The sequence below is a fragment of the Tamandua tetradactyla genome, chromosome 2, assembly GCF_023851605.1.
Source record: "Tamandua tetradactyla isolate mTamTet1 chromosome 2, mTamTet1.pri, whole genome shotgun sequence".
In the NCBI taxonomy this organism is placed as follows: Eukaryota; Metazoa; Chordata; class Mammalia; order Pilosa; family Myrmecophagidae; genus Tamandua; species Tamandua tetradactyla.
Window position 1 is genome coordinate 105,221,544 of NC_135328.1, and position 27,642 is coordinate 105,249,185.

General features: G+C 38.4%; 1 protein-coding gene across 1 annotated transcript in view; it reads right to left on the reverse strand.

Moving 5' to 3' along the window:
* The window catches only part of TRPM6 (transient receptor potential cation channel subfamily M member 6), a 218,955-nt gene that overhangs the window by 80,988 nt on the left and 110,325 nt on the right, over positions 1-27,642 (reverse strand). The window contains exons 15-19 of the mRNA XM_077148441.1: positions 26,847-26,981; positions 24,551-24,831; positions 23,249-23,477; positions 20,385-20,537; positions 11,844-11,990 (exon numbers count right to left, since the gene is read on the reverse strand). Of these exons, the coding sequence (XP_077004556.1) occupies positions 11,844-11,990; positions 20,385-20,537; positions 23,249-23,477; positions 24,551-24,831; positions 26,847-26,981 (945 nt within the window). The remainder of the gene's footprint in view (positions 1-11,843; positions 11,991-20,384; positions 20,538-23,248; positions 23,478-24,550; positions 24,832-26,846; positions 26,982-27,642) is intronic.

Sequence of the window (27,642 nt, forward strand, 5' to 3'; positions counted from 1 at the left end):
CTTTGATAAGGCAGTCAAGCCAACTCACCTGGGACAGAACAGTCTCTTCAATAAATGGTGCCTAGAGAACTGGATATCCATATGCAAAAGAATGAAAGAAGACCCATCTCTCACACCCTATACAAAAGTTAACTCAAAATGGATCAAATATCTAAACATTAGGTCTAAGTCCATAAAACAGTTAGAGGAAAATGTTGGGAGATATCTTATGGATCTTACAACTGGAGGTGGTTTTATGAACCTTAAACCTAAAGCAAGAACACTGAAGAAGGAAATAAATAAATGGGAGCTCCTCAAAATTAAACACTTTTGTGCATCAAAGAACTTCATCAAGAAAGTAGAAAGACAGCCTACACAATGGCAGACAATATTTGGAAATGATATATCAGATAAAGGTCTAGTATTCAGAATTTATAAAGAGATTGTTCATCTCAACAACAAAAAGACAGCCAACCCAATTACAAAATGGGAAAAAGACTTGAACAGACACCTACCAGAAGAAGAAATACGGATGGCCAAGAGGCACATGAAGAGATGCTCAATGTCCCTGGCCATTAGAGAAATGCAAATCAAAACCACAATGAGATATCATCTCACACCCACCAGAATGGCCATTATCAACAAAACAGAAAATGACAAGTGCTGGAGAGGATGCGGAGAAAGAGGCACACTTATCCACTGTTGGTGGGAATGTCAAAAGGTGCAACCACTGTGGAAGGCAGTTTGGCGGTTCCTCAAAAAGCTGAATATAGAATTGCCATACGACCCAGCAATACCATTGCTAGGTATCTACTCAAAAGACTTAAGGGCAAAGACACAAACGGACATTTGCACACCAATGTTTATAGCAGCGTTATTTACAATTGCAAAGAGATGGAAACAGCCGAAATCTCCATCAACAGAAGAGTGGCTAAACAAACTGTGGTATATACATACGATGGAATACTATGCAGCTTTAAGACAGGATAAGCTTATGAAGCATGGAATAACATGGATGGACCTAGAGAACATTATGCTGAGTGAGTCTAGCCAAAAACTAAAGGACAAATACTGTATGGTCCCACTGATGTGAACAGACATTCGAGAATAAATTTGGAATATGTCATTGGTAACAGAGTCCAGCAGGAGGTAGAAACAGGGTAAGATAATGGTCAATTGGAGTTGAAGGGATACAGACTGTGCAACAGGACTAGATACAAAAACTCAAAAATGGACAGCACAATAATACCTAATTGTAAAGTAATCTTGTTAAAACACTGAATGAAGCTGCATCTGAGCTATTGGTTTTTGTTTTGTTTTGTTTTGTTTTGTTTTGACTTTACTATTATTACTTTTATTTTTGTCTCTATATTAACATTCTATATCTTTTTCGGTTATGTTGCTAGTTCTTCTAAACCAATGCAAATGTACTAAGAAATGATGATCATGCATCTATGTGATGATGTTAAGAATTACTGATTGCATATGTAGAATGGTATGATTTCTAAATGTTGGGTTAATTTCTTTTTTTCCGTTAATTAAAAAAAAAAAAGAGAAGGGGTAATTGGAGCTGAAGGGATACAGACTGTACAACGGGACTGGATATAAAAACTCAGAAATGGACAGCACAATACTACCCAATTGTAATGCAATTATGTTAAAACACTGAATGAAGCTGCATGTGAGGTATAGGTTTTTTGTTGTTTTTTTTTTCTTTCTATTAATGTTTTAATTCTTATTCTGTTGTCTTTTTATTTCTTTTTCTAAATCGATGCAAATGTACTAAGAAATGATGAATATGCAACTATGTGATGTTATTAAGAATTACTGATTGTACATGTAGAATGGAATGATTTCTAATTGTTTTGTTAATTCTTTTTTTAATTAATAAAAAGAAACTAAAAAAAAAGAAAACAGGGGCCTAGATTGTAAGTTTTAGAGCAGACACATTAAGTCCGGAATGATGATTATTATTCCTGGATTTTGAGAGGCTGTTATATATATATTTATATAACCTATTATTTAGAAACAAGAACAAAGCCGAAGAGGTTGGGGTTAAAGTAATTCAGAACAGAGGGGTAAGGAAGGCAGTGTCTATATTTTAGAATCACACATACTCTTTGAGACCAATGGAAGAAAGGTTTATTTGATCTGGAACTGAAATTTTCTGCAGTGCATAATCTAATTCAACCTATCTGTATAGCTCATTTGAACAACTGAAAAACAGGGAGCACAGAATAAGAAAGTGGACCTCTAATATTGCTTAGATTATTGTAATACCTGGAAACATCCTAGAGTATATTAAGCAGATGATTAAAAAGTGTTGGCAAAGTCCCTGAGGGAGGGGAGAAAGAATATGGAACTATTAAATCTTACCAACAGGGAATCCCTTGATACGGTGTCAAACTTTAGGGACACCCAAATCAATAGGCCATACCCTCGATTATGAGGCTTACTCTTGTGAAGCTGATGTAGGTACGGGAGAAGCTTAGACTACCTATAGGCATGCCTAAAAGTTACTTCTGGGGGACCTCTGTTGTTACTCAGATGTGGCCTCAGTCTCACTAAACCCAATTTGGCAAGTGAAATCATTGCCCTCCTCCCTACTACATAGGACATGACATCCAAGGGTAAAATTCTCCCTGGCAATGTGGGAGATGACTCTCAGAGATGTATCCAGGCCTTATATCGTGGAATCAACAATTCCATCCTGACCAAAAAGGGGAAAAGAAGTGTAATTAATAAAGTATCGGTGGCAGAGAGTGTTCAAATAGAGTTGAGAGGCTACTCTGGAGGTTGCTCTTAAACTTCCGGTAGACCTTGCTACCTATCATTACCTGCCAACCCCCCAACCAGGACCATTCCAGCCAATCCTAAAGAACACCTAGTACAATATGTAAGATTCCACAAGGATTCCAAGCATTAGAGCAACTTTCCAGAAATCTATAACCTCCAGATGGGTCCTTGGCCAAGATACGTCCTGAAACCTAGCTCAACCTCTCCAGAATATCAGAAAGTTCCATCTCCCTACCCCATATTATGACAGACCCTTCCAATATCAAAAATTTAGAATTGCCATAGCCCAAACAACCCCAAAGAGGGATATGGAAAGATCAAAGATGATGGTGGAATTATACATAGGAGATAGGACTTAACAAATGAATATGAATCCTGAATCATTAAACTGATATCTCTTTTAGTCTCTAGTATTTTAGAGCAGCTAGAAGTAAAACCTAAAATTGTGAAATTGTAACCCTTGCCAAAGTCTGAAATATGTTCTGCAACTAATTGTGGTGGTGCTGTGCTTGGAAATTTACAGTTTTTTTGTATATATGTTATTGTTCACAAAAAAAGAAGGAAAAAAAGTCAATTGTGATGATAAAAAAATATTTAAGCCCTGTATCCTCTTCTACTTTGGAGCAGCTAGAAAGCAAAATATGAGAGGATCATATGGTAGCCCATGACAGACACTGCAATCTGTTCTGTAGCAATTTGTTGAAGAGTTCTTTGAAAGCTATCGCTTTTTTATTTCTTTGCTTTGTTTAGTTGTTATACTATACAATTTAAAAAGTTTAAAAAAAAAAAGTACACAGGTTATACATAAACTTCGGGTATTTAGGTGACACCTGAGACTCAGTGTTAGAGCTCTGAAGCTGTGGAAGTCAGTAGTGCTCCATACAGGAACTATTAAAAAAGTTGAAAATGTGATCAAGTTTCGAATAAAGACATGAATGAAGTTGATCTATATGGGACTAAGGTAATCAGAATTCAGGGGTAAAGGGTGATACAGTCTGTATTTTAAAATTTTAACTTCTGTATGAGACCAAAGGAAGAGATGTTTATTTGGTGCAAAATTTATATTTTGGGTAGTGCATTTCCTAATTTAACTTGTACGGTCAGTTTTGGTGAACACCATAAGTGCATGGAATCTTGACTAAGGTGTGAGATCTCGTTGGTTTGTTCAAGTTGGTATGATGTCTCAATATAACCCAGAACAATATGGGGAGTGAATAAAGAAGTATCTGCAAGGTTCCCTCGGGGGACTGGAGAGAAAGGAGGAAATATTCCCCATTTGGAGAATTTCTGAAATTCTTGCAAACAGTGGGGACAACCAAATCAAAAGGCCAAGCCCTTGATCTTGGGGTTCACCCCTATGAAATTTATTCCTGCAAAGGATAGGCTAAGCCTACTTAAAATTATGCCCCAGAGTCACGACCCCAGAGAACCTCTTTTGTTGCTCAGATGTGTCCTCTCTCTCTAAGCCAACTCAGCAGGGGAACTCACTGCACTCCCCTGCTACAAAGGACATAACTCCCAGAGGTAAATCTTCCTGGCAATGTGGGACAGCAATCCTGGGATGTGCTGGGACCCAGCATCAAGGGACCGAGAAAGCCTTCTTGACCAAAAGGGGAAGAGTGAAATGAGACAAAATAATGTTTCAGTAGCTGAGAGATTTCAAACAGAGTCAAGAGGTCATCCTGGAGGTTATTCTTATGCATTTTATAGATACCCCTTTTTAGTTTATGGTGTAGTGGAGTGGCTGGAGGAAAGTACCTGAAACTGTTGAGCTGTGTTCCAGTAGCCTTGATGCTTGAAGACGACTATTTAAAGATACAATGTGACTATGTGATTGTGAAAACCTTGTGTTTGATGCTCCTTCTATCCAGGGTATGGATAGATGAGTTAAAAAAAATATGGATAAAAAGAAATAAATAATAGAGGGGATAAGAGGTAAAATATATTGGGTAGATGGAAATACTAGTGGGCAATGAGAGGAAGAGGTAAGAGGTATGGGATGTATGAGTTTTTTCCTTTTTCTTTTTATTTATTTTTCTAGAGTGATGCAAATGTTCTTAAAAATGATCATAGTGACGAATATACAACTATGTGATGATATTGTAAGGCACTGATTGTACACCATGTATGGAATGTATGTGTGCTGAAGATTTATCAATAAAAATATATTTTTAAAAAGTGCACAGGTTATAAACACAGAAGAAAGAGTAACCCATCGTACCTAACAAAGAACCCCAACAAGTTTTGTACTTGGATTGTATGTCTATATCTGTAAGGACCCAGGCCCCAGGCCCACCCCTTTCTCCACTTTGAGTGCAAGTCACATAACTGGCTACATGATGAGAACAGATGATAAAGGTCAAAGAAGGTAAAAAAAAACCCTCCCCTAATAATCTAATCTCATGAGAGTCTGCTGAAACTCCATTGTAACCAAATATTGCAAGACTCTTAAACTTTATAAGCTTTTCCTGGGCATGTGTCCCCCTCTCTCTTTTCCTCTCTTGGCTTTGAGAGGAGTGCAGACTTTCATCTCCCAAAAAGCCACCATTGGTAAAATCTTCTTCCTGCCCTAATTAAACTTACAGGTAATCTTCTGTCTAGTGTGTTCTTTGGTCTCAGAGTTGTGCTTGGTTAGAACATTGGGTTAGGTGTGGCCTCTCTCTCTAAACAGCTGCCAGCTATAGAAAGCCTGAATCTGGTGAAGGGAAACTGCATGGGTAACCCTAGGGTGGCCTGCTGCCTTGGTCACCCACATGCTTGACTGTGCTGCACTCCGTCGGCTGTTGCGTGTGATGTGGCCAGGTATGGCAGGCTGGCTCAAGGAAGACGGAGAAATCCATAAGTCCATGGGGGCTGGCAATGGACTGTTGTAGAAAGAAGGAAATCAGCAGATATGGGGGATACATTGAATGAGAGATTATGCCTTGTAGAAAAGATTTTAGAAATATTAGTACGCCAGATTAAGAGGGCACATCCTGACTTCACCTGACTAGAATCCTGTAGGTTCTTTATCTGATAATGAAAAAAAAAAAAAAGAAGAAATTTGGGAGGCAAAGCGTGGAGTGATGCCATGTTTGTATGCCATGTTTCCAAAGGTTACCTCTTTACTACGAGGAATGAACACTCAATTTTTTAGTATTTCCTTAAATAGGCCATTCAACCCATTTTTGGGAAGGAGAACAAAGGATCTTCATTGTGCTCCCATGAAGCTATTCACATAGCCTGACCATCTGCTGTGGACTTGGAACAAAGAATTTGCCTAAATGGAAAAATGTAATTCTATTCATTATATTAATAATATCATGTTAAACAGTAACTTATCCAGAACTAAAAAAAAAAGCCTCAGGCTCATTGTTATTTCACCTTAACATCTAGGGATGGACAATTGATTATGGTGGACTGTAATACTTTGGCTATCTTAACAAATCTTGGGTATTGCATGATTGGGAAAGGCAAAATATTTTCCTTTTGTAGTGACCACTAAGGTACAATGTTTTCCTATGCTGAATATACCAAAACAACTAATGGCTTTCTTGAGATTGCTGGGGTATTGGAAATCTTTCATTCCACATTCAGCCAAAATGTTAAAACTTTTGTATGGTTTGATTAGGAAGAGCTACCCCTGAGAATGGAATACCTCCCAGGAAGCTGCTTTTGAAAAAGTCAGAATGGACATCACACTGGCTCAGACTTTGTAGGGGATGTGCTGGTTGAAAGGACTATGTGCCCTAGAAAAAGCCATGTTTTAATCCTGATCAATCTTGTGAAGGCAGCCACTTCTTTTAATCTTGATTCAACACTGCAGGTTGGAAACCTGATTAGATTATCTCCATAGAGATGTGACATGTCCAGTTGTAGGTATTAACCTTTGATTAGAGGGAGATGTGACTGCACCCATTCCTCAAGGGTCTTGATTAGTTTACTGGAATCCTTTAAAAGGAGCAGCATTTTGGAGAGAGCAACAGAATGATAAGAACCACAAGAACCCACACAGCCAGAGACCTTTTGGAGATGAAGAAGGAAAATGCCCCTGGGAGAGACTCATGAAACAAGATGCTTGGAAAGAAAGCTAGCAGATGTCACCATGTTCACCATGTGCCTTTGCAGTTAAAAAAAAAAAAAACCCTGAATGTTATTGGCCTTCATGAACCCACATATTCTTCCCTGGATGCCTTAGATTGTCCATTTCTATACTAATTCGGAAACTTTCAAGGCCCTAGAACTGTATATTTGCAACTAAATAAATTCTCCATTTAAAAGGCCATTCCATTTCTGGTATAACACATTCCAGCAGCTAGCAAACTAGAAAGGGGTGACTACAGATATGCCTTGTGGATTAGATATGGCCAGTACCAATACTGGCTTTGGGTGGGGCTTGTGACAAAGGCAATAGGAAAAGTGAGTTAAAAGAGCTGAACTCTGGTAGAGTCCCTTAGGAAAGCAACTGTGTACTGCCTATAAAGCCTTACTGCAGCTGAAGGACTAACTCAGAAATTCCTTGTGAAATTAAGAACAGCCATCCCTATACAGGGGTGGATATGGAACACTGTCACTAAGCCACACTCAGTCAATGAAATGAAATGGAAAACTTATCTGATACAGCACAGCACTTTCAACCAATGCTTCAATGCATTTGTTGCATTTAACTGCAAAAATGCATGATATCCTGAGACCAGTTTCTGTTGTGGAAGAGCAACACTTGCCCTTCCCTGCTGATCCCCCCAAGGTGACTGTCTCTATGCTCATCTTGATGAATATGGTAGTATACCTAAATATACCTGGTATACTGACAGATTAGCATGCGAGCAGGCTGCCAGCTGGATGTCAGGCACCATGCAACCTAGTGTGCACACTGTTGGATACAACTTATATTAGATAATGTGCTACCCAAAATGTAAATTTTGCACCAAATAAACATCCTTTCCTTTGATCTCACACAGAAGTTGAAGTTTTAAAATGTGGACCATATCATCCTTTATCCTGTATTGTAATATACCCTAATCCTGTCCCAATCAGCTTATTCATATCTCTAGTTGAAGTCTGATCACTTTCTCAACTTCTAAAACTGAATTCTTTACCTGGTAATATTGAAGATATGCTTTAATAAAATTTCATGGACTAAAGCCAACATCACATGACACTGCTGAATGGCTGCACAAAGACAGGACGCCAACGGCACCAGACTCTGTAGAAACTGCCACAGCAATTCCAGCTGCCCATCACCAGACAACTCTGAAAGAAGTTGTGAACACCTACCCTTCCTGTCTGCTGTGATGCACAAGGATGCTTCACATTGGCCATGAGAAGATTCTGGTCACCAGGTATAGATTATATTGAACCCCTTCCCTCATCAGGAGGTGCAAAATATACTTTTACAGCCATAAATATGGCCACTGGACTGCTGCTGGTCTTCCCAATACGGAAAGCTAACAAAGAGCTACATTATGTAGCTTAGAAAAGCTCAGTGCACTCTTCAGGATCTCCACACATGCGGACAGTAACAGGGGGACCCTCTTCATCAGAAACTAACCCAAGCCTGGACTACTAAATGTTTCAGTTTCCTTATAACCCCACAGCAGCAGGGTTAATTGAAAGGATGAATAGGCTTTTAAAAGAGCAATTAAATGGTGATAAGCAATCTCTGCAGCAGTGGGCATGCTGCTTGTATCTGGCCCTTGACAGCCTCAATTCATGGCCATGAGCAGCTGCACCTACCCATGTTGAACTGGTAACAGCAGGGACCATGCAGGCATTGCAAATTCAGATAAAAGGACCAGCAACATTACAGCCACAATGAGATAATGAACATAACTTGCTCTTTGCCTGTGCCACAAGCATCAGAAATTGGGAGAAATAAGGTTGATTGGCCATGGTCCTAGCCAATGCAGCCATGCTGATTGGGAATCCTAAGCCCATGGGATATTGGGATCATCCAAAATTTAGGTATTAGCCCACAGTTTATACACAAAATGCCAAAAATTGTATATGTAAACCAACCCAGGACCCCCACATTCCCCACAAAGCACAGTATTTATGACTCTGTGGATACCGATTATGCCCAGGTAAACTGTGGATTTGACTCCAAAAAGTTCCCTGCAATTGGAGGGGGAAAAGGTGTGGTATCTATCTACTAATGAAAATTTAGCTTGTATTCTTCTTGCCCTCAGTATCATAGCAACTACTTTCAGCAGTAGGCTTCTGCACAAAAGATCTCAATGCTGAGTGCTGCACTAAACTGCCACTGTCTAATGCCACTGGCCTTCCTTGGACTGTGACCCCTGTGATCTGGATTGTGTAAAACACCTTGCTGGCCTAGCAGAATTCAGAACTTCAGATGAATCTCGAAGAGAATCTTCTTATTTAGGACTGAAATAACATGTTTCATCAATTATCAGTAGAATGATTTAATTTCCTTTCACAGCCATGGTTGCCTTACTTTGTGGAGTTATCATCTCTGTGTAGGAACTCCTAATGCTCTACTGTCTCTCATACTGTCAATGAATGCAATGGCTATCCTAAGGGCAACATGGTTTTCTTTGTGGGGGTGGATTGCAAGGACCCAGGGGCAGGGACCCTGTCCCCTCCTCCATTTTGAGAGCAAGCCACATAGGTGCCTACATAACCGGGACAGTCATTAAAGATCAAAGAAAGTAAAAACCTCTCTCCCCTAATAACCAAATCTCATGAGAGTCTGCTGAAACTCCATTTTCCAGTCCAGGACAACCCCAGGACCAAAGAAGATGCAAGACAGATTACCCATGAGTTTCATTTGGAGCTTATGGACAGGAAGACCTCCCCCAGTAGTGGCTGGTTGGAATTCTAAAGTCTGTACTTCACCCAAAACCAAGACAGGAAAAAAGAGAAAGAGTATGCCCGGGGAAAGACATAAAGTTTAACAATCTCACAAGATTTGATTACAATGACGTTTCAGCACGAGATTTGGTTATTAGGGGAGGAAGGACTTGCACTTTGACCTTTAGTGTCTATCCCAGTCATGTAGGCAGCTATGTCACTTGCTATCAAAATCGAGGAGAAGGCAGGGCCCGGGCCCTTCATTCTAACCAAATCTCACAAAACTGTTAAACTTTATAAGCTGGTTCCTGGGCATGGGTCTCTTTCTCTGTTTTCCTCTCTTGGCTTTGGGTGGAGTGTAGACCTTCATCTCCCAACCAGTCACCAATGTGAAAATCTTCCTCCTGCCCATAAGCCCCTAATTGAACTCAGGGGTAATCTTGTGTCTAGCATGCTCTTTGGTCTTGGGGTTGTGCTGGGCTGGAACAAAATCAGTTCTGTATTTCCTGTAAGTTAATCAAAATACTTGGAAAAAAAATGAGTAAACCAGTTTGCATCTTTGTATGTATTTATGACTTTATGTAATAAAGTTTATATTCATTAAAAAGCAAACACTGTAGATATGGGTGGTATTGCTTCTGACTCTGTTTCTTTATAATTCTTCTTTAAAATGACCCAAAAAATGTTTATATTTTTGGTTTTCATCATAACATTTTTTAACAAGACACAGCTTTCATAAAGGGCATAATGCCATGGTCTAGCCACCAATAGACAAGATAAAAATACCTACACTCTCTGCTAATACCATCAGTTATGGTAAGCAGATAATGCTGGCTTGCTTGATTGCTTAGCTTTGCTCCAGTCTCTAAGAGTACATAAACTGGAAAGTTCTAGGAAAATAAATACTTAAATGCTCTTTCTCGATGTGGCTATGGTTCAAATATTTTTGGAGCTATTCTCAGAGTTTCTGGCCTGTTTTGTTACAAATCACAAAAATGGTGTTGGGAACCAGGGCCCAGGATTCCCCTCCATACTGAGAGCAGGACATTGCACATAGTCACCTACATGGCCAGGGCAGACATTAAAGGTCATCAGCCCTCCTGGGGCTAAGGGGAGTGGGGGGAGAAGGTACAAATGTTATTGTAAACAAGGCATTGAAACCCCCTTCCCTTGATCACAACTGATAATAAACCTCCACCCCGCTGCATCACAAGACCCTGCTGAAATTCTGTATCTTACACCTTTATCCTAATCCTTAGAAGCCCTTGCACTTCCCTGCCCCCTTGCAGGGAGCTGACGTCTATGCCCTGACCAGCCACTATCAGAAAGAATCCTCTCTTGTTCAGAAATCCCAATTAAATTCATGTTTAACTCTATGCCTGACTTGTTCTTTGGTCTTCGGACTGCCCCATCCAAGCCCTCTTGAGCTGGGTTCTAACAAGTGGTAAAATCTCATCATTTGAAGGTTAATTGAATTTTGGAAACAGATTAGAGTCTGTTTCCTCTTGGAAGTATGTTCAGAGCTATTAAGCATTCAATAAGTATATGAAATAAGTAAGTGTAAGGCTGGTCAAGTAAATATTTTGAAAGATAACACATTCAGAAAAATATCCTTTTATACGTACATTTCAGACATTGCCATGAGCAATTTACGTGTAAGTATTGGAAAAGTAAATACTTATTATATAAATGTGAAAAGCACACAATACACTTAAAGTACAGTTCATGCTTTATCTGCTCTCTACTATCCATAATTGATTATTTACTCACACAACTCAACTTCTAAAAGTTTTATCACCCTCTATTTATAAGCATACCTCACTGAAGACCAAAAAGCAAACACTTGCATTTTTCGTCTATTTATCACCTTATTGTCACAAAGATAAAAATCGATTGGGCTGCTTATTTTCTTGCCCAAGCTGGGAGAAGAAAAATCACCCACTACCACCTAATTCTATCAACACTGTCGCTAATTTTATTGTTCCACAGAGCTTCAAATGTTCAGTTCTAGCTTACTTTTTGCTAAACACTCCAAGAAAAAATAAAGTGCTAGTTTTTTCACTCCCAAAGTAGGAAGGCTCCTCTCTGACCTTTCCTCACCTCCCTCCAATCCTTTCCTTCCTCTTTTGTCATTCTCCCAAAGTTTTTTTTTAACTGTACTTCTACATTTTTGTCACAATCAATGATTGGCAAATCAGGCATATCATTAGTAACATTATCTTTAGCCATTAATCATCAGTAATATGATGGTATATAATTGTTGTAATGAGACCAACCGTATAAAACCAAAACTTGACAATTGGCGCACTGTAGAACTCATAAACTTTCCTGGTCCATGGAAGGCTTTTAGGTCCAATCTTTAAATCGAGGAGCTGATTTTCATCTAGTTTCTCATCGGCACCCCTTTCCAAATCATATTCTCTCTGCAAAACAAGCAAATACGCAATCACTTATTGTCAAAGTCTTAACTAAAATATTGACTGGTGCAAGCATTCAGAAAATATTTTAAAATGATAGAGCGGAAGTTAATTGAACATTCATCAGTCATATTATAATCTTAGCCTTCAAAGGAGAAAAAACTTGACGTGTATCATATCATTCTTTGGTCAGGAAAGGGAGCACAGGGTATTTCTGAATTGCAACTGGGTCTCTAATAATCAAATCTAACCAAATGGAGAGCAGTTCTAAAGATTTGTAAATGGCCCTTTTTCAGTTCTGTTTAATCTCCTTTCTTAGTAATTTTAGAACCTAGCAATATTCATAACATTCCTGTGTAATCAATAATGGGTGACATAATTTATGAATACAACAGAAGAAGAAAATGGACATGCATCATTATGCCTTTTTTCAGAATCACGGGAAAATCGGGCACAGGGTTAATGTCAGGATTCCAGCCTCTGCCAACTTCTCCACTGATTCATACCAGAGGGTATTTACCTTGAATCCATGTTCTCCGTGAGCTTCAGGAGCTCCTTGGACCTCAGGATGATTAATTTTATGTGTCATTATGGCTAGGTTATGATATCCACTTGTTTTTCCAAACACTAGTTTACCTGTTGCTGTGAAGGTACTTCCTAGACAGGATTAGCATCTAAAATCAGTTGACTTGAAGTAAAGGAGATTACCATCGGATTGTAGGAGGGCCTCATCTAATCAGTTTTAGGCCTTAAGAGCAAAATACTGAGGCTTCTGCTAAGATAGAGAAATTCTGCCTCAAGACCAACTCTGGTGTGAGTTTCCAGCCTGCCCGCCCTACAAATTTCAAACTTGCCACCCTCACACTTGCATGAGTCAATCATTAAAATAAATCTGTTTTTATATAGATAATCTCCTGTCAATTCTGTTTCTCTGGAGAGCCTTTACTGATGCAAATTCCCTGTAACTATATGCAAGTTTTTATATGTATATGCCTTTTTTCTAGAGAAAGAATCAAATCTTTCATCAGCTTCTCAACATGGGTACCCACTGGGAAGAACCTTTACAAAGGAAAAAGAGTGGAAGGAAAAGAAGGGAAAAGAAGGGAAGGATGAAAAGAAGGGATTGTAGTCAAAGAGGAAACTGAGGAGTGATGAGAAGGAAGCAAAAGACACTTTCACCCACTTTATAGAATCCAGGCTGGTTTTAATTTTTTTAAGGAAAAATGCATTATTGTTGAAATTTTTAAAAATTTAATATTAAACAAAAATAACTTTATCAATGTTTTTTCTTTTTTCTTTTTATTTCTTCTTCTGGAGTGATGCAAATGTTCTAAAAAATGATCATGGTAATGAACACATCACTCTATGATGATATTGTGAGCCACTGGTTGTACACCATGTATGGAATGTATGTGTGGGAAGATTTATCAATAAAAATATTTTTAAAAATAATAATAATTTGGGGGGTGCAAGGGTAGTTCAGTGGTAAAATTCTCGCCTGCCATGCAGGAGACCCTGGTTCAATTCCCAGCCCATGAACTTCCCAAAACAAACAAGCAAGCAAACAAACAAAAAAAAATCAACAAATGGTGCTTCAATAATGGGGTACTCACATGGAAAAAAAAGAATGAAATGTGTTCCCACCATACAGCACACACACAAAATAATAATAATAATAATAATTTTATCTGCTACTCCACAGGTAAGTAATTTCTTCAACCTACTCATAAAAGACAGCTCTCTAACATCAGGCCTGCAAGATTGGCAAGATTTTTCAAGCCAATGAAGGAATGAAAATTTGCTTGAATGTTCCATATAACTGCAAGAAAACCTGATTTTTGTAGCCTCAGGCATCTAGATAGGTTATCTACAGTGCCTGATTATTCAGTCTTTCATTTTACTTTGGGCAGTGGGACTGGTTTTGATTTGGAGGTACAGGAACTGACCCACCTCCAACAGCCTTGAGCCAGCTTAAAATTAAAATTGCTTAGAATCAATTTAAAAAGTCATTATTTATTGAATGACACCAATACCACATCAGAATGACTCCAGAAAATAATTTAATTGATGGCCTTGTTACTAAATAACTTCTCATCATTTTCCCTATGAGTGTGTCATTGTATTCTAATTACTCTTGATTGTTTGGTATGGATTATAAAGTACTAATTGATCCTATCTCTAACTTAAATTCAAAGGCATCAACTAATACGCTGAAGACAATGTTGTAATATAAATTCAAATTCAGGACTTTTTCTTTAGTTATATATTTGTGTGTGTGTGTGTGTGTGTGTGTGTGTGTAGACAGAAAATTATTCAGATTAGATAGATGGAAGGATGGATGGATAGACAGGCAGATAGATAGATAGATAGATAGATAGATAGATAGATAGATAGATAGATAGATAGAAAGACAGATAGATGGTTGAGGCAACCCAAGGGTCAGGACCCCCCTCCCTTGGGGAAGCACATAGCAGCTTGCATGAAAATTCACCTCCCTTAATCACTTCTGGTAACCAATTGTCACAGGATTCTGCTAAACCAAACTCATGAGAGTCTGCTGAAATCTTATTGCAACCAAATTTTTTGGGAAACTGTTAAACTTTATAAGCACCCCCCACCCCTTGGTACTCATTCTCTTGTTTGGGTGGAGTGCTGGAAATAATTTCCCAACTGGCCACCATTAGAAGAATTTTTCCCTGTCCATAAGTCCCTAATTAATATTTACGTTCAATTTTTTTGCTGGTGTGTCCTTTGATCTTGGGGTTGTGCTGGGCTAGAACTTTTGGTGAGCCAGTCAGGAGACCAAAGAGCCATTGACATGAGTTTAGCGAAAGGAGACATATGGGGGTAATCATGGGGTGGTCTGGTTCCTTGATGTGGGGAGAGGTTGCCCACTTGCTTGACTGTGCTGCAGTCAGTTGGCCATTGTGTGTGGTACAGCCTGCTACAGCAGATTGTCTCAAGGAAGACAGAGAAATCCACAAGTCTGCCGGGGTAATCCCGAGATGGGTTCTCACTTGTTTGACTGTACTACAGATGTTGGCCAATGTACTAAAATCAGTTGGCCATTGATGCATGGCATCGCCAGCTACAGGAGACTGTCACAGACAGAGAAATCAGTAGACCTAAAGGACTTATTGAGTGAGAGGCTATGCCTTGTAGATATGAGTTTAGAAATATTGACATGCCAGTATGCTAGAGTAGGAGGGCCAGGGACTGTCCAAGGGGCAAGTGATTTCCCTTGACTGGGACCCAAAGGCTTGGAGTTCCATAAATTCTTCATCTAATGATGAAAAAGAGAGAGAAAAAAAGAAAAGAAGTCTGGGAGGCAAAAGGTGGAGTGACACCACTTTTGTTTGCAGCAGTTCCAAAAGTTGCCTCTTTACTACAAGGAATTAACATGCAATTCTTTATATTTCCTTATATAGGGCCAGTCAGCCTATTTTCACCTTCATCTGAGAAGAAAAATAAAGGATTCCCATTGTGCTTTCATGAGACTATTTACATGGCCGAATCATCTTCATCTGTGAGTCTCCTAGCAAAGGATTTGGCCAAATGGAAAAGTATAAATCACTATAGTATCATGTTAATCAGTAACTCTCTTTCAGAACTAAAAGAACCCTGAGGCTCACTGTTGTTTCATCTTTGGGGTCTGGGATGGGCAATTAGTCACCATAAATTGCAATGCTTTGACTACCCTGTCAAAGTCTTGGGACTGTTGGGGTACTGGAAACCTTTTGTCCCTCACTTAGCCCAAATGTTAAAAATCTGTGTATGTTTGGATTAGGAAAAACTATCCCGGGGAATGGGATACTTCCTAGGAGGCTGCTTTTGAAAAAGCCAAATGGGCTATCATATTGTCTCAGCTTTACAGTGGTGGTGGTGGGTGAGTGTGTGTGGATGCAGATGTACCTTGTGAAATAGATGTGGCCAGTGCCAGTATTGGCTTTGGGTGGGGCTTGTGGCAAAGTTAACAGGCAAAGCAAGTTTCCATTAGCTCTCAGTCTAAACTATGATATAGGCCAACAGTGGGTTGTCTATAATGCCTTACTGCAAGTTGAAGGGCTAAGTCAGGAATGCCCTGTGAAATTAAGTACAGTCACCCTCACACAGGAGTAGAAACATGACCCTGCCACTAAACCTCACTGACAGTGAAAGCACATTAACAAAATGGAAAGCTTATCTGCTACAGCGCAACATTTCCAACTGCATCTGCTTAAGTGATACCCTGTGGAAGAACAATGCTTGCCCTTCCCTGCTGATCCTCCCAAGGTGGCTGTTTCAGTGCCCACTGTTGATGGACATGGCAGTACACCTGAGTCTGCCTAGTATACTGAGGGATCAGCACACAGGCAGCATGCTATCTGGATGGTAGTTGTCACACAACCTACTATGGACACTATAATGATGGGAAACCAAACTATGCAAAGTAGCCAATGGGCTGAATTAAGGCTGTAAGGATAATCACTCTTCACCAACCAGAAGATACATTAACTATCTGTGCTGACAACTGGGCAGTGTACCAGGGTTTAGCAGAGTGGATGGCAAAGAGGAAGCAAGAGCAATGGTCTGTTGCAGGACACCCCTTATGGGGAAAAGAGATATGTGAAAACATCTGGACTACCTGTCACAGGCGAAAGGTAACTGTATTTCATGTCTCTGTCCATAACACTGATTTTTTTACCTGGCAATACTGAAGCAGATGCTTTACCCAAAATTCACAGCCTAAAGCCAACATTGCATGAGGTTGCTGAATGCTGCATAGAAAGATAGGATACCACGGGTACAAAACTGTGGCAAAGCAATTTCAGCTGCCTATCACCAGAAAATAATTAAAGGAAGTCATGGATCCCTGTCCCTCCTGTTCTCTGTGACACTCAAGGATGCTTCCTTCTCAAAACAGTCACATTGGCTGTGAGCAGATTCCAGTCACCAAATGGTGGGTAGATTATATCAGGCCCCATTCTTTATCCAGAGGTGAAAAATATGCTTTTACAGGCTTAGTTATGGCCACTGGACTGTTGCTGACTTTCCCAGTAAGGAAAGCTAACCAAAGAGCTACAATACATAGCTTAGGAAAGCTACCAGACATCTTAAGGACATTTTATTTGAGTTACAACCCCACAGCAGCAGCATTAATTAAAAGAATGAATGGAAATCAGGACCATTCTAGCCAATCCTGAAGAACACCTAGGGCAAATAAAAGATTCCACAAGGGTTCCAAGCATTAGAGCAACTTTCCAGAAATCTACAACCTCCAGATGGGTCTTTGGCCAAGATACATCCTGAAACCTAGCTCAACCTCTCCAGAATATCAGATAGTTCCATCTCCCTACCCCATATTAGTGACAGACCCTTCCAATATCAAAAATTTAGAATTGCCATGGCCCAAACAACCCCAAAGAGAGATATGGAAAGATCAAAGGTGATGGTGGAATTATACATAGAAGATAGGACTTAACAAATGAATATGAATGCTGGATCATTAAATAGATATCTCTTTTAGTCTCCAGTATTTACAGCAGCTAGAAGTAAAAACTTAAAATCATGAAATTGTAACCCATGTCAAAGTCTGAAATAAGTTCTATAACTAATAGTGGTGCTGTGCTCTGAAATTTACAGCTTTTTTGTATATATGCTATCGTTCACCAAAAAAGAAGGGGAAAAAAGCCTACTGTGATGATAAAAAAGTATTTAAGCCCTCTAGCCTCCTATATTCTGGAGCAGCTAGAAGGAAAAATATGAGAGGATGATATGGTAGCCCATATCCTGTAACCATTTGTTGAAGACTACTTTGAAAATTATTGCTTTTTTATTTCTTTGCTTTGTATATGTGTTATACTATACAATAAAAAAAGCTAAAAAAAAAAAAAAGAATGAGTGGGCTTTTAAAGGACCAGTTCAAATATAACAAGCAATCTCTGCAGCAGCGGACATGCTGGTTGTATGTGGCCCTCACCAGCCTTGATTCATGGCCCCAGGTGGCTGCTCCCACCCTTCTTGAACCAGTAACAGTGGGTCCCATGCAGGCACTGCAAATTCAGGTACAAGCAATGCTATTGCCAGAATGAGGTAATGAACATAACTTGCTCTTGCCTGTGCCACAAATATTAGAAATTGGGGAAAATAATGTTGATGTAGCCACACTGGTTGGGAATCCTAAGCCCATGGGGTATTGGGGTCACCCAAAATTTAAGTATTAGACCACATCTTATACAGAAAATGGCAAGTTGTATATGTGACCAACCCAGGACTCCCCCAAACCCCAAGGCACAGTAGGTATGACACTGTGGGCACTTATTATGCTAACTGTGGCTTTGACTCGATAGCTCCCTGCAATTGCTGGGGGAAAATGTGTGGTACCTGCCTACTAATGAAAATTCAGTTTGTATTCTTTTTGCCCTTATCATTATAGCAAACACCTTTCTGCAATAGGCCTCTGCCATTCTTGGTTGCTGCCAGCATGCCTTGGATTGTGACCCCTGTGAATTGCACTGTGTGAAATACCTCTGGAGAAGAATCTTCTCATTTAGGATTGAAATCACAGGTTTAATCAACTATCAGTAGACTGGTTTGATTCCCTTTCTTGGCCATGACAGCTTCACTTTGTGGGACTCCTATTCGGCTGTCTCTTATACTGTAATTGTGGCCTATTGATGCAGGGTGTATCCTATAGTCAATGCAAATTGCTGCATGGGAATAGATTGTGGCAACACAGGGGTTGGGACTCCCTCCCTTAGGGAAGCACATAGCAACTTGCATGAAAACTCCCCTCCCCAAATCACTGTTTGTAACCATCTTTTATGGGACTCTGCTCAGGAGAGTCTGCTGAAATCCCATTCATTGTAAACAGATCTCCAGGGACTCTGTTAAACTTTATAAATGCTCCCACCCTCACCCCACCCTTGGTACTTATTTTCTTGCTTGTGTGGAGTATTGGCTCTGATTTCTCAAACACCTGCCATTGGGAAAAATTTTCTCCAGCCCTTAAGTCCCTAATTAAACTCATAGCTAATTTTCTGCCTGGCATGTTCTTTGGTCTTGGAGTTGTGCTGGGATGGAACAATGATAGATAATAGACAGAAGAGATAGACAGATAGATAGATAGATAGATAGATAGATAGATAGATAGATAGATAGACAGGCAAACAGACAGATATAGATAGATAGCTTTCTTCACTGTTCAATTCAATAAACAAACCAAAGTATATATGAACAGACGTTTCACATATCAAGATTGCATTCTACGTCTAAAGAGGTCAGTCAAGCACTGTATTTCTTATGTTTCCTTTAAAATTTTTGAAATGCTGTATACTTAGCCTCCTTATTATCTAGGAGTACAACCACTATTGTGACAACTTGACTAGTTCTGCTTTGCAAAAGATAACTTCTCATACATTGCACAAATGTTGGACTGTACTAACGTTTTGGATTCTAAGAACCCAGATGAAACTATCAGACAGAAAAGGAAAGAGAGAAAGGGAGGAAGGTAGTTAGAAAGAAAAGAGGGAAAGAGGACAGGCAGACAGGGAGAGATGGAAGAAAGGAAGAAGTGAGGAATGCATACATACTCACAGAGGTGATAGGCAAAATACTGGACAACATTTACTTGATAAGCTTTTAAATATTTTAATAAATACCTCATTAAAAAAAAGCACATCAGAGAAGATGTTAAAGGAAAACATCTCATTAAAGTATTAAGTACCACAGAAGACGTGTACTACATCTCACAGTAAATAACAAATTTATAAGCAATGATCCAAGTGAATACATAAAAAGCAAAGACTATATCCATATCATATTGGAGATTCTCTAGTGAAGATGGGCTGAAAGAGAAGTAGTTCAAGCTACCAATGAAAGAGTAAACATCTGAGAACTCAAGTAAAACTATTCATAGTCAACGGACATAACAAATGAAAAGATCTTTTGAGAATAACAGCAAAAATCAACACAAAGTCTAAACCTGCAGCTTTATAAATAATTACGTTAAGACTACGGAGTACTCCTCAATGTCATTTTAGGGAAGTAGTAAGTCTGTTTATTCTACTGGTCACAAAGGAAAATAAAAAGTTAAAAAGCTGTCAAGATACTAATAAAGTCTTTGATTTGGGTCTTGAAGTAGAAATGGGATATTTTGTTTCATCCTATTTGAGGGCTAATCACCTGGCCATAGAATAATATGATAAAAATTGTGCGGAGGGGAACTAAACATTTGACTTATGATTCAGAAGCACCTTGGAATAACGTATAAGGACCATCCGCATCACTGGACTGAAACAGTGTTAAAAGAAAATTTCAACAGATTGTTATATAAATATAAAGTGTAGTGTGTGTGTGTGTGGGTGCGTGTATGTATAAAATCAATACAATCAGTACAATTCACTATGATATTGTACTAACCATACAAGCACTTTCTTTGGTACTGCTGGGAATCTGATCATTGTAATACCACGTAAACTGGAAGTCCTGGGACTGGGGAATGTGTGACATCTCAGCTTTGCTTTTAAATCCCAATGTCAGGATGGTGGGTGGTAGAAGAATACTTATGATGACCTTTAAAAGAAAACAAAGCAAAATACACAGTGGTGGTTACACAGTAATATTTAAATAATAAAATTAAGAATTTAAGTATACATAAAATGTCAGATCCAACCTTAATTCAGTTTATATCCCAATTCTATTTATAATTGTGCAGTCAACAGTTCTAGAAGTCTTTCCCTCAGAGAAACTTATGAGGAGTACAAACACATATGGTTGGGGAGACTTATTGCAGTGTTATTTGTAATAGTAAAAACTGGTGTCACTCTAAATGTCCACTAATAGATGGACAGTGAGTGTGGGACAACCTTACAGTAGAATACTATGCAGCCATGAAAAAGACAAAAGCAAAAGTTGAAGACAGTGAAAAGGGATCCAAAATACAATGTTAAGTGAACAAAAAAAGCATGTTATAGAGCAATGTGTTCATTTTTTTGTAAAAAAAATTAAAAATTAAAAAGATATATACATATGGCTTTTGAAAGCCATTAAACAGATATTATCATATGAAACATATTAAAAGTCATATTATAAAATCAAGAATATAAACATCATAACAAGTGCTACATTCTAGCTCCATTTCCCATCCTACACAAATATTTTCTCTGCTAGTAAAACCCAAGGTACAAACCCAGATAGTCTCAATTTTTTTCATTTATATTGTTATCATGCATGAATTTATTTATAGCCCTTTCCAAAGAACTTTATATTCAGTTTGCAAGGTCTTTTAAGGAAAAGAGCTCAGAAGATTTACTAAATGCTGTGAAAATCAACCTGTACAAACACAACCACTTTTAATCTACAATTTGACCTTAGTATTCTGGGATTCAGTGAACATAAACAGGGTTAAACAAAAAGATGTACTTATATAAACCTAACTGTATACAATTCACGACTAAACATATTATATCCCTGTCAACTTCACTTTGTTCATGCTGAAGCAACCTTTTATTTTTTTGTTCTAAAACTTGATCTCGAGTAAGATCAAGCTCATGTGAAGGTTCTCCGGATTTTCTCCAGTTCTATTATGGGTTCATATGCTGTTTGCTTTCTTTTCAGATGTGGAATTCAAACCACATGTAATATACTAGGTCTGAAAACATAGGTTATGATGAAGAATGATAATATTATACTAATTAATTCCTAATCTACTTTCTGACAAGACCCCACCTTCTGTTGCTCTGGTCCACAGCTGAACAACTGGTTTGAGAAATAGTTTACAATGCGTCAGTATTCCATTTCCAAGGGATAACTTGGAGACTATTACCCTAAAAGCGTTTAAATGAGTTTTCTCACCCACACAGCCCTATATGGCCTTCCTTTAACCTTCATGCACTCGGAATTAGTTTAGTCAAAACATCTCACAATTGTTTGCAAACACGTTCCCCAAAACCACACACCAAGCACCCGTGAATTGGGATCTTTGCACTGGAGGGTAATGGGTTATTGCAACTCAGAGATATTAACCAGCTGATTCACTCTCCTTTCCTAACTCACTCTATGCTTTGAGGCAAACCATTTAGTCTTGCTTCACTAAAGTCTCCTCTTTGGTATAAGATACAGGAGGAGGAAAAAAGTCATTTAAATTGCCAATAATGGAGGTTTTTAGAAAACTAAAGTATGTACAGAACCCAACATCAGGAAAATTATTTCTCAAACTTCCAGCTATCTCTACGTCATCTCACTCCCTGGACTTTTAAAAAGGGTTATTGCCAGAGCCCATATAAGTTGAGGTGCATCCAATCACATTTCTGCTTCATCATCTCCAAGGCCAAAATGAAAACGAACAAGGGAGAATTTATTCTGGAAACGATTTTCGTGTTGTTTCTCAGATATACTGTTAAAGAGGAACCTATGTTAGTTAATCTTTGATTGACATTTCTCCTAATCATTGTCATCTCACTGATGGAAATTAATATGTATAAACTTTTACATATTTTATATCTTGTATCTTTTCTTTTTTTCTATACCATGCCCACCAAAAATATTTTTTTAGGAACAGTCACTGTGTATGGAATATATCATATGTTTAAGAACTCTAGGAAGAATAATATAAAATACAAAAAGAAATCGGTAGTTCTTAATATTCATGCTTTAATCCTCCCACTTTCATAACTATGGGTACTTCTTTAAGCATGAACATACTTTAAGGCTTCAGGTTTAGATTTAATGTCAAAGTAACAGTAATTTAAGTAATTTAAGAATTAACTAAATCAGATTGTAAATTCAGGCTTATAATTGAGGCATGAGGCTAATCTGCTATGGAATAGGAAAATTTGGAGATGGTTAAATGTGTGAAAAAATTTGTTTGAAGGCAGGCAGTAAACTGATCATCTTATTTAGCAATTTAGCTGGTGGTATTCTTGAGGTGAGAAAAATTCCACTGAAAATTTTCAATTACAGATGTAATAAATATCAAGGTCAAAGGAATAGTAATAACAAAATTTCACACGTTTGAGGATGCTTTTACTTCTAAACACCTTCATGAGTGTGCTTTTGATGTGAACAGAGGAGGTAAAATTACCCTCATATTTTAAAAGAAACTGAGGTGGTAGGAAATAGAGTAGTTGTCAGGTTCCACTGGGAAGGACCCCAGCTCATCTGTGAATCAGGGACATCAATTGGTTTGCCTGAACACACACTTCTAGAACAAGGAAAAAATGGAACTCAAGGGTATAGAACTTCAGACTAAACTAACATTAAACTCCATAGGCAAGCATATTGACCTTTAACCAAGAGTTTTTCCTCATTTTCAGCCGCCCCATCCACATGTCAGTCAATAGCATTTGGGTACAAGTGTGCGAGACAAAGGGCCGCAAGCCTCCAGACACAGCCAGTTTCAAACAGGTAGAATTGCTCCAGTTCTTGAGTTCATATGTCAACAGCTTCATGGCCATTCGCTCATTCTGCTTGAATGCCTTCTCCAACACATCCAGGGCAAGCTGGCCAAACTGCCTGTAATGACACAGTGATAACAGGAGAAAACAACTCTAGGACAGAGCCCAGAGACATTCTAAGAGATTGAATATGAGGCGCAAAAACCAATAAATTAACGTTTTTGAAAAAAAGAAGAGCAAATAGCAACTCATGACCACAGTTTACAGAACCTATTTCAGAGAGATTGCTGCCTAGCTGTTCTTTCTTTACTGAATGAACTAGAGGGTTTACACTCAAGCATATAGATTTTGGTTTATACCAGGAGTACCTGAGCTATTCATGGGACAAGCTGCTCCATAATACACAAGAAGTTGTATATATATATATATACACAGTTTGGGACTCCCTGATGAGATCTAGTAAAGAATCTCTTAACAGGAAAATACTTCAAAACTAAACAAGAAGAAACAAAAAAGACCAAACAAGCAATTAAGGAAGGCTGCAGAACCACTTTTTTTGAGGATCTTACATAGAGATCTCAGGCAGGAAATAAGACCTGGAGACACCCTCAGGCTTCTTTTATTGCTTTTCAGGAGGCTATTTCCTCTGAAAAGAGATGTTGTCATTTTCTGTAATTTTTAAATCAAAATTATAAATTAGTTCCCATTCATTCTAGCTTCCCTTCCTCACTAAGGTAATGCTTGAGTACTCAAAAGATCAAAAGCATTTATATTTTTTCTCTCTTCCACCATCACTCTCCTTAAATCCTTAATACAATGCATTTATTTGTTTTCTCACCTGAGAGATGGGTTTTACTCTGACATAGTATAGAATTTGAGAATTGGGAGGGACTTTCCAAATCACTGAGCATTTTATAGTAAGGAAATTAAAGCTCAGAAAGATTAGCTGATTAGCCCAATCATTAATCAGCTACATGAGACTTGAAACTCAAACCTCCTGACTTGAAGTCCATTTCTCTTTCCTTTATTGCACAAAGCTCCTTAATATACCTGCAGACCCTTCTAATAGGAGAGTCTATGAAATGCACAGCAATAAGTCCACTCACGCTACAAGTTCTATAAGGTGAGAGAGATGGATGCATGTAACCATGTAATAGCTTTCGATGGATACTATGAAGAGAGAAATCCTACTTCGAATAATTTTTCAACTCTTCTGAGGCATCATCCACCATGTTGCTTTCCTTAGCTTCACGAGCCATTGCGCGGTAGAGTATACAGGCAATCACTGCCTTCACTGTGGCCTCCTCTCCATGCTGCCAGAAAAACATGGCCATCTTCTGTCTTTTCATTAGCACAGCCCAAACCAGAAGGTCATTGTAAGGATAAATAAAGCCAGTAGAATCAGGGTCCTCTGGTATATTTTTTTCTTCTTTTGACTTCTTCCTTGATTTTTGACAGCCTACACACTTTTCCTTTTGGAAAACAAAATTGCAATGAATTTCTACTCAGATGCATAAGATTCTATCTAATGAGAGATTGACTATAAAAACGAACAATGACCGGGAAATTCTGACCTACTATCGGCAGAAGCCAGACTAGTAAATGGTGATCCACTACCTGTAACAATCAGTCCATTATTTAAAGCAAACATCCCAGGAAGTCAAACCACAATTCCAACCAAAAATTGACCACTTCCTTAATTTTTGCCCCCACTTCTAACTTAGGAACAATCAGAGAAAGCCATGTATGTTCTCCTATTCAATCACACAGGATACTTCACTTCTAGCTAGCCTACCTCCTACTTCCCCTGCCAGCAGCCCCAAATCAGGGCATAACTTGAGGCTTCCCTTTCTTCCATTCTAAAACTTCCCCACTCCTCCACCTGATTTTGAGTCTCTGCCAAAAGTGATGGTAGTTGAGTCCCTTGTGCATAGCAAGCTCTTGATAAATGGACAATTTATTTGTTCTCATTTGACTGTTCTTCATTTATCTCTACATTAATTATATCCAGCAGTATCTTAAAGACCTTTTTAAAATCATTGCTAAAAAAGAGATGGAGATAATAATAGGACTTGATAAACCAGCAACCAAAATTAAGGCTTTTTAAGGTAACCTATTTCTTATTGCATATAACAGATCCAGAATCCCTAAGCAGAGACATCTTAAAAGTTCATTTAGCATGAGTTAGAGTCAATCTTCAGGAGAGACACTAATTATATGTTAACTTTCAATTACTCAAGGGACTGGCCTGAAATAACGTATTGGATAAATGAAAATAAAAAGAAGCTTTAATCTCTCCTTACCAAATAGATTATCTTCCCCTTAGTAAATAATGTCACTAGTGTTGGCCATATACATACAAATAAATAAATTTTGAGTTCCTTTCTTTTATTTTGATCATATTCCTAGTGATGGTAAAAGGTAATAATGAAATAATATTCTCCACTTGGTAATCCCACCCTTTATGGCTCAGATCGAATGGCACTCTCTAACACCCTATGTGCTCCAACATCACTTTGTATTTCTATTTCAATGCTCGTCATACTGCACTACGACTATTACTCTTGGGGGAGTACTGTCATTTCTGAGTCATCACCATCTTTCCCTACCCACATGCGTCTGAATATTAACCAACCACACAGCATAATGACCAGCAAATAATAAATATTCAATAATTATCATTTTGAATCAAAAGCTTCATAGCAAAAATTATGATGTTTCATTTCTATAAATAAAGAGAGTTTGCAGTCATTGAAGATGGCCAAGGGTAAGTCTATAAAATATCTTTTCATTCCAGGAACTATGAAAAGCAAACTTCTTTCAACAGAGTAGCCATTTATATGGGAACTCTCGAGCAAAAGCATTCATCCCTAGAGGAAAGTGGATGTGAAGGGTCCCAGGGAGGTGGGGGGGAGGGTCACAGTATTGTTTCCACATACATAAATATGCCATCAAGTTCCCATACTTGTAACATAAAGGCTAAAATTAATTTCAGCCTTTCAAAAGTCTCAAAGGGAAAAAAATAAGATGCAAAAAGGCATCATGAGGGAGAAATGAAGGAAAACACATTCAATCAGCTTTGGAAAAAGGGGATTAAGGGTGTAGTGTTGGGCTAATGATCACATTTTTTTAGTCCCATCCCATGGACTTGAGTCACTATCTGGAAATGGCAGAGGTAGGAACAAGGAAGAAAGTCTGGAGTACAAGCCCAGGTACAGGTAACCATTTAGTTGCCAGTGCTCTGTCCTGGGTCTTTGCCCATTGTTCTAAGTGGACCCCTGTGTCATGCTTTTGACTTGTGCTAAATAAGTTGATGGTATGCTTTTGACTTGTGCTATATAAGTTTATGTGACTTTTGCTATATAAGTTTATGGTACTTTTAAATGGTCCTTCTGTTTGTGTCTCTCTTTCTCCAACTTCAAACAAAGAAACAGTCTCAGCCTGCAAAGACAATTTATTTTCAAGTTGAGCAACAAGTAAATGGTACCTTGAATTTGTAAGGTTGGGCAGTTCTAAAGAATTGGGAATGCAACGCGTTTTCTGCAGACTCGTTTCTATTTCCTGAGGATCGTCTCCGGTGAAGAGGGGACTGGGAAAGACTTTGAGCAAAACTGGTCACTCGCTGGAATGTGTTGTAATTTTATTTTTTAGATAAAACAAAAAGAGAACAAGAAGATTATAATGGTAACAATCGACATTTTATTTTTAGACAATACTGATAACCAAACATAAAGTTGTGTCCTAACAAATATCTAATGGTTCTCTCTCTCTCATCCATGATTAGCAAATAAGCTCCCTGAAGGAAGGCCCATCTAACAAAAGCTTCTCATATTTTCCTCTTCACCAGGCCCACTGTTATTTTCTAACATTTTAGGGAGCATGACTCTTGTTTCCAGTTATATATCTGCAGACCTTCTCTATGTGGAAATTCCATTACACTCAATGGATATTCTATACCTGGAACAAGTTCAGAACAGGCAATAAAGATTCACAGATCTGATAAGAAAAAGTTCCCATCCCCAACAGTTCCAGGTTTAAGGTGAAGTTAGAAAGTTATTGCAAGTTCTCCAGGTATTATATAATAACTCCACTGGAATTCTCTGGGCCCAATAGCAACAAAATCCTCTACTCTCAGCGTGAGGTTTGCATCAATGAGAAACAAAACCAAAAAGGAAGCATTCTTAAACGTTATGAAATAAAAAATAAATGACGCAAACCATACACCTTGAACTGTTTCATTTATTTTTAGTTTGTGTTTTATGGATAAAAATTAGACAGAGAGG